Below are 5,644 nucleotides of genomic sequence, written 5' to 3'. Positions count from 1 at the left end.
AGGTGGTAAAAATAAAAATAAATGTATTTTAATAAAGAATGTAACATTTAATAATTTAATAAAATAAGTTTAATTTAACAAAGTATTTCAGCAAAAGAATGCTTTCTGGTGAAAAAAACATTTATTAACATACTTTTATATGTTTCATAGACTTGCGTGGTTAGGAAATAAGTGGTTTTATTTATTTATTTATTTTTAAATGTTTTATTTATTTCTGAGAGAGAGAGACACACACACAGCGTTAGCAAGGGAGGGTCAGAGAGAGAGGAAGATACAGAATCTGAAACAGGCTTCAGGCTCTGAGCTGGCTGTCAGCACAGAGCCTGACACGGGGCTTGAACCCACCAACCGCAAGATCATGACCTGAGCCTAAGTCGGCCACTTAATGACTGAGCCACCCAGGTACCCCATAAGTAAGTGGTTTTAAAAGGACATTCACTAGCATATCTTTGTATACATCTTATACATATATAGCCAAGAGATCAGTACAATTTAAATTTTTTCTTTTCTTTTTTAAATTAATTTATTTATTTTGAGAGAGAGCGAGTGAGCAGGGAAAGGGCAGAGAGAGAGAGAGGGAGAAAATCCTAAGCAGGTTCCAGGGGGGTACTCAGTCTCATGCCGTGGCATCATGGCCTGAGCCCAAATCAAGAGTTGGTCACTTAAGGGACTGAGCCACCCAGGCACCTTACAGTTTAAAATTTTAAAAACCAAAGGTTTGCTTCCCTTCAGAGGACATACACCTCAATTCCTTCACTGTGTATTAACTGCAGGTATTTTAACTAGGAGACATGGCAACTGCACTCATTATGTTTTGGAACCCAGTCTGGGCTACCTAGTGATTTAAGCTGTCTGAGTGACATTTCTCTCATCAATAGAATGAATAACAATGCTTGTTCAAATCAGAAAATCTATCATGATAAGGGCGCCTGGGTGGCTCTGTTGGTTAAGTGTCCAACTTCAGCTCAGGTCATGATCTCACAGTTCGTGAGTTCGAGCCCCATATTTGGCTCTGTGCTAATGGTTCAGAGCCTGAAGCCTGCTTCAGATTCTGTGTCTCCCTCTCTCTCTCTGCCCCTCCCCTGCTCATAATGTGTGTGTGTCTCTCTCAAAAATAAATAAAAATTTTAAAAAATATATTTAGATAATCTATCATGATAGAGTTTGGGTATGCAAGTTGCTTTAATTCCTTTCCCTTCAAAGAACTCATAAATTAGTGGATGGGGTGGATTTTGCCAAGTCCACATCTTATGTGGTGCAGGGTAGACTTTTTTTTTCCTTTTAAATAAATAAGTCCTCAAACCCAACCAGAGCCTATTCTAAAGTCTAAAGAACACTTATCTTCATTTCCATGTTATATGCACGTACTATTGTTTTATGGCTATGTGCTCCTGGCAACTCCGTTGATGCAGACTTCAAGGCAGCTGTGAACTTGATTTTTAACTGTCACTAGATTTCTTTCGCAAAATCATAAGATCCCAGAAGTCAGGGGTCTGTTGTTTATTCATTCAACCTCCTTCTGAGTCATTCAGGTACAGGGTGTGTCTGTCAATTGAAACTGCACACGGAGACGTTTTGGGTTCACATCTGCCAGGATGGGAAGCCAGCGCGACCAGGGACTGGGTGGAAGTCTATGTAGCAGCAGGGCAGGGCAGAAGTGCTCTGAGCCTATCCCCTTAGGCGGCTGACCAAGGCTGCCTCTATAGAGTCTCACCTTCTGAAGTAGCATCAAAGCGGAAGAAAAGAATGGGTGGACGTGTTGGGAGTCTGAGGTGTGGGGGCCTCTGAATCCTCCCAAGTAGAAAGGGAGAGAAGGTCACTGGCCTCAGACTACAATGGCTGGGTCCTGCGGCTCTTCCCTTTTGGAAATTCTTGAGCTGCCCAAGCTTTTTAAAATCTCTCAGGCCCCAGCAGCTGCCCACCTCCCCGAAGGTCTCGGAATCTGGGACACACGGCCTGACTTTGTGCCCAGCTGAGTGAAGAGAACACCAGCCCCACTTCTCTCTCGGACGTTAGCCCGTTTCGTCACGAGTCCCGCGACAGTCACCTTCTGCCCCTCAGACCACAAGTTTTCAGGCAGCGGTGGGATGGGGGTGGGGAGAAGTAGAGAAATCTCCCGGGCCATTCTCCCTTCTAGGCTGCTGCATATCTCCTCNCACGTGTGTGTGTGTGTGTGTGTGTGTGTGTGTGTGTGTGTGCGCGCGCGCGCGCGCGCACTTGCGCTTGCTTCTGCCCCAGATCTTTCCTGGACAGTGAGTCTCCGAAGCTGAGATCCGGAGGCCCGCGGCCGCAGGCGGAGGGCGTGGGGTTGAGATGTTAACCCCTCCCCGCCGCTTCCTAGGGAAGCCACCCAGCCTCAGCGGGGCGCTCGGTGACTTCAGCTAGCGGGCCGGCGCGGGCCGCGGCGAGCAGGGCTGGCCATTGGAGTGCGCGGCTGCGGAGGGAGGAGACCCCGACTCGAGTTAAGTTTCTAGAGCGTCGCAGTCGGTCGGGGACAGCAGCAAGATGCGGAGCGCGCAGTGGAGACCCAGAGCTCGCCCAGCGCAACTTCGTCCTGCCTGAGCGAGGTAAGGGGCCGAGCGCGTGGCCAGCGCGGGCCGGGGGTGCGCGGGGACCCCCGCTGCGGGAAGTCGTCAGTGTGAGAAACGAATTTTTAAACCGGAACGAAGCAAAACAGAAACTTCTGAAACATCCATCTCTGGGCGCTAGAACGATTCATCCCTGGGCTACGAAGCCCGGTCAGTCGGACTGTACTTGGGGCACTTGTGATTTATGAAGTTTGGAAGAAGGGTTCAGTCCGGTTGTAAATCCGACTAGACGTGGGGGATAGTGGAAACTGCGGTTGGTCGCAGAGGGGTGGGGGAAGGGGCTTATTTTTGGAAATCTTATAGACAAAGAATATGGGGCGGGGGGTGCGGTGTAAGGGCTTAAACTTGCACTGCCGGCGAGGAGGGTGCGGAATTAGATGGGAGAAATGCCGAGTTTCTGGGCACGAGCAGCCCCTGCTGTCCCAGGAACTGCTGTCTGTTATGCCACTTCTATCACTATCACATTGCAGCGTTACCTTGAAACATTTCAACGAGTTCCAAGTAGACTTCTGCCAACCAGTGCCATGTTTCATTCTCTCCACACTTTGTAGCCCTGTGAGGAGGCAACATGTATTGGGGGAGGGCAGTAAATGAAACTGCCGCCTCTAGTTTAGCAATGCACCAGACGTACGTGCATGCTTCTGGACAGTAGCTTTGCACCTGGAATTAGGAATGCAGTGGCACGTATTGTTATCGTTAGTAGTATAACTTATCTCTTTTGTGTGTGTGCGCGTGTGTGTTGGCCAAACCCACAGTAACTAAACATACTCCTTCTGCAATCAATGAATGCACAAAACTCCTGGGATTTATTACAATCTCTCGTGAATGATTTCCACGGAACCTTTATATTTTCTTGCACTGGCTTACAAGAAAAAGAAAAAAAAAACAGAAGAAGAAGAAGAAGAAGGAGAAGGAGAAGAAGAAGAAGAAGAAGAAGAAGAAGAAGAAGAAGAAGAAGAAGAAGAAGAAGAAGAAGAAAGAAAAGGCAGTTGCTTCACAGAGGCGTTAAGCTTTCCTGTTTACCGCAAGGCCAGGGCGGGCTTGGCTGCCCACACCACGCGGCGCCCTCGGACCCTAAGCACACCTGTTCCTAGAGAGTTATTAATAGAGCCCAAAGAATGACTTACTCTGTCAAATGATTTTCGTGCAAATCTAATGTCTTGCATGACAATTAGGAGGTGGTTCTCTGTTCTTTTAGCTGGGGGGTGGTGTGCGTCTCCACCCACATATTGGCGGTTGGGTCTCTTCCGAGGAGAGACCAAGAGCTGGTGGTGAACCCGCTGCTGAGAGGGCGAATGCTTCAGAGAACCTCCAAGCTGGAAACCTGGAGGGGGTTAGTGGTGGGAGAGTGAGGGAGCGGAAGGGGTGTTAAATGAGGCTTGCTCCTCTAGTGTTCCCATTTCTATTGGGATGTGACATCGAGAGTTTTCCTCTTGTCCAGTTGAGAGTTTTCAGTTTGGGTAAATTTTTGTTTTTTTCTTCCCTTCCCTTAGCCCTCCCCCAGCCCCGCTCCCTTTATTTTGCAAGAAATGAGATTTTAATTTGTTTTAAATCCTTCTCTTTACACTTTCCCCAAGTTTCCTTAAATCCATGACAAAATTGGAGCAGTGCCTTAGGCTAGAATGAATTATGCCAGTGTGCTGTGGCTTTTCCCCTGACTCTCTCCTCTTTGTGCCTTGTTTAAAGCTGCTGTTTCCGAGGCCCTCTCCAGCCAAGGAAAAGCTACACAAAAAGCCTGGAACTCTCTGACCGAACCACCCCCGGGACCCGCAGCAAGTGTTCGGCCTCGCCCTCTAGCGTCCTTCTGGAGAAGCGCCACCCCCGGATTCCTGGAGACCCGGCGCACCATGGGGTCCACCAGCCTCCCGCTGGTGAAGACCCACCGCAGTTATGTCTCCGACTATGTCAACTACGACATTATCGTCCGGCATTATAACTACACGGGAAAACTGAATATCAGCGCGGAGGAGAATGGCATTAAACTGAGCTCCGTCATGTTCATTCTCATCTGCTGCTTAATCATCCTAGAGAACATCTTTGTCTTGCTGACCATTTGGAAAACCAAGAAGTTCCACCGACCCATGTACTATTTTATTGGCAACCTGGCCCTCTCAGACCTGTTGGCAGGAGTGGCCTACACAGCCAACCTGCTCTTGTCTGGGGCCACCACCTACAGGCTCACCCCCGCCCAGTGGTTTCTGCGCGAAGGGAGTATGTTCGTGGCCTTGTCTGCCTCGGTGTTCAGCCTCCTAGCCATCGCCATCGAGCGCTATATCACAATGCTGAAAATGAAGCTCCACAATGGGAGCAACAGCTTCCGCTCCTTCCTGCTGATCAGTGCCTGTTGGGTCATCTCCCTCATCCTGGGTGGCCTGCCCATCATGGGCTGGAACTGCATCAACATGCTGTCCAGCTGCTCCACTGTCCTTCCACTCTACCACAAGCACTATATCCTATTCTGCACCACCGTCTTCACTCTGCTTCTGCTCGCCATCGTCATCCTGTACTGCAGGATCTACTCCTTGGTCAGGACTCGGAGCCGCCGGCTGACCTTCCGCAAGAACATTTCGAAGGCCAGCCGCAGCTCCGAGAAGTCGCTGGCGCTGCTCAAGACCGTGATTATCGTCCTGAGTGTCTTCATCGCCTGCTGGGCGCCACTATTCATCCTGCTCTTGCTGGACGTGGGCTGCAAGGTGAAGACCTGCGACATCCTCTTCAGAGCGGAGTACTTCCTGGTGCTGGCGGTGCTCAACTCCGGCACCAACCCCATCATTTATACTCTGACCAACAAGGAGATGCGCCGGGCCTTCATCCGGATCCTGTCCTGCTGCAAATGCCCCAGCGGAGACTCTGCCGGCAAATTCAAGCGACCCATCATTGCCGGCATGGAATTCAGCCGCAGTAAGTCAGACAACTCGTCCCACCCCCAGAAGGACGATGGGGACAACCCAGAGACCATTATGTCCTCTGGAAATGTCAACTCTTCTTCCTAAAACTGAAAGCTGCCAGCCCATGGGGAGAGTTCTTGCATGGTCACCCCACCACCCAGTGTTTGG

The 5,644-nt window shown here is 49.7% G+C and overlaps 1 protein-coding gene across 2 annotated transcripts; it reads left to right on the top strand.

Moving 5' to 3' along the window:
* Window positions 1-2,260: 2,260 nt before the first annotated feature.
* Window positions 2,261-5,644, top strand: LOC144216702 (sphingosine 1-phosphate receptor 1). Of its 2 annotated transcripts, none has more exons than XM_077746141.1 (2): window positions 2,261-2,567; window positions 4,275-5,644. In XM_077746141.1, exon 2 carries the CDS (start codon window positions 4,436-4,438, stop codon window positions 5,579-5,581), a length of 1,146 nt encoding a protein of 381 aa, XP_077602267.1. In that variant the 5' UTR covers window positions 2,261-2,567; window positions 4,275-4,435; the 3' UTR covers window positions 5,582-5,644. The 2 variants fall into 2 exon arrangements, with proteins under 2 accessions (XP_077602267.1, XP_077602268.1); XM_077746142.1 differs by lacking the exon at window positions 2,261-2,567 and adding an exon at window positions 3,553-3,921.

Source organism: Crocuta crocuta, unplaced genomic scaffold, assembly GCF_008692635.1.
Source record: "Crocuta crocuta isolate KB4526 unplaced genomic scaffold, BGI_CrCroc_1.0 scaffold48, whole genome shotgun sequence".
Classification (NCBI taxonomy): domain Eukaryota; kingdom Metazoa; phylum Chordata; class Mammalia; order Carnivora; family Hyaenidae; genus Crocuta; species Crocuta crocuta.
Note: the sequence above shows the minus strand (reverse complement) of the source record. Positions and strands in the feature narration are given on the sequence as shown.

Bases quoted from the DNA above. Each gene is read 5' to 3' on its own strand.
- LOC144216702 (XM_077746141.1), top strand. From the start codon at position 4,436: ATGGGGTCCACCAGCCTCCCGCTGGTGAAGACCCACCGCAGTTATGTC.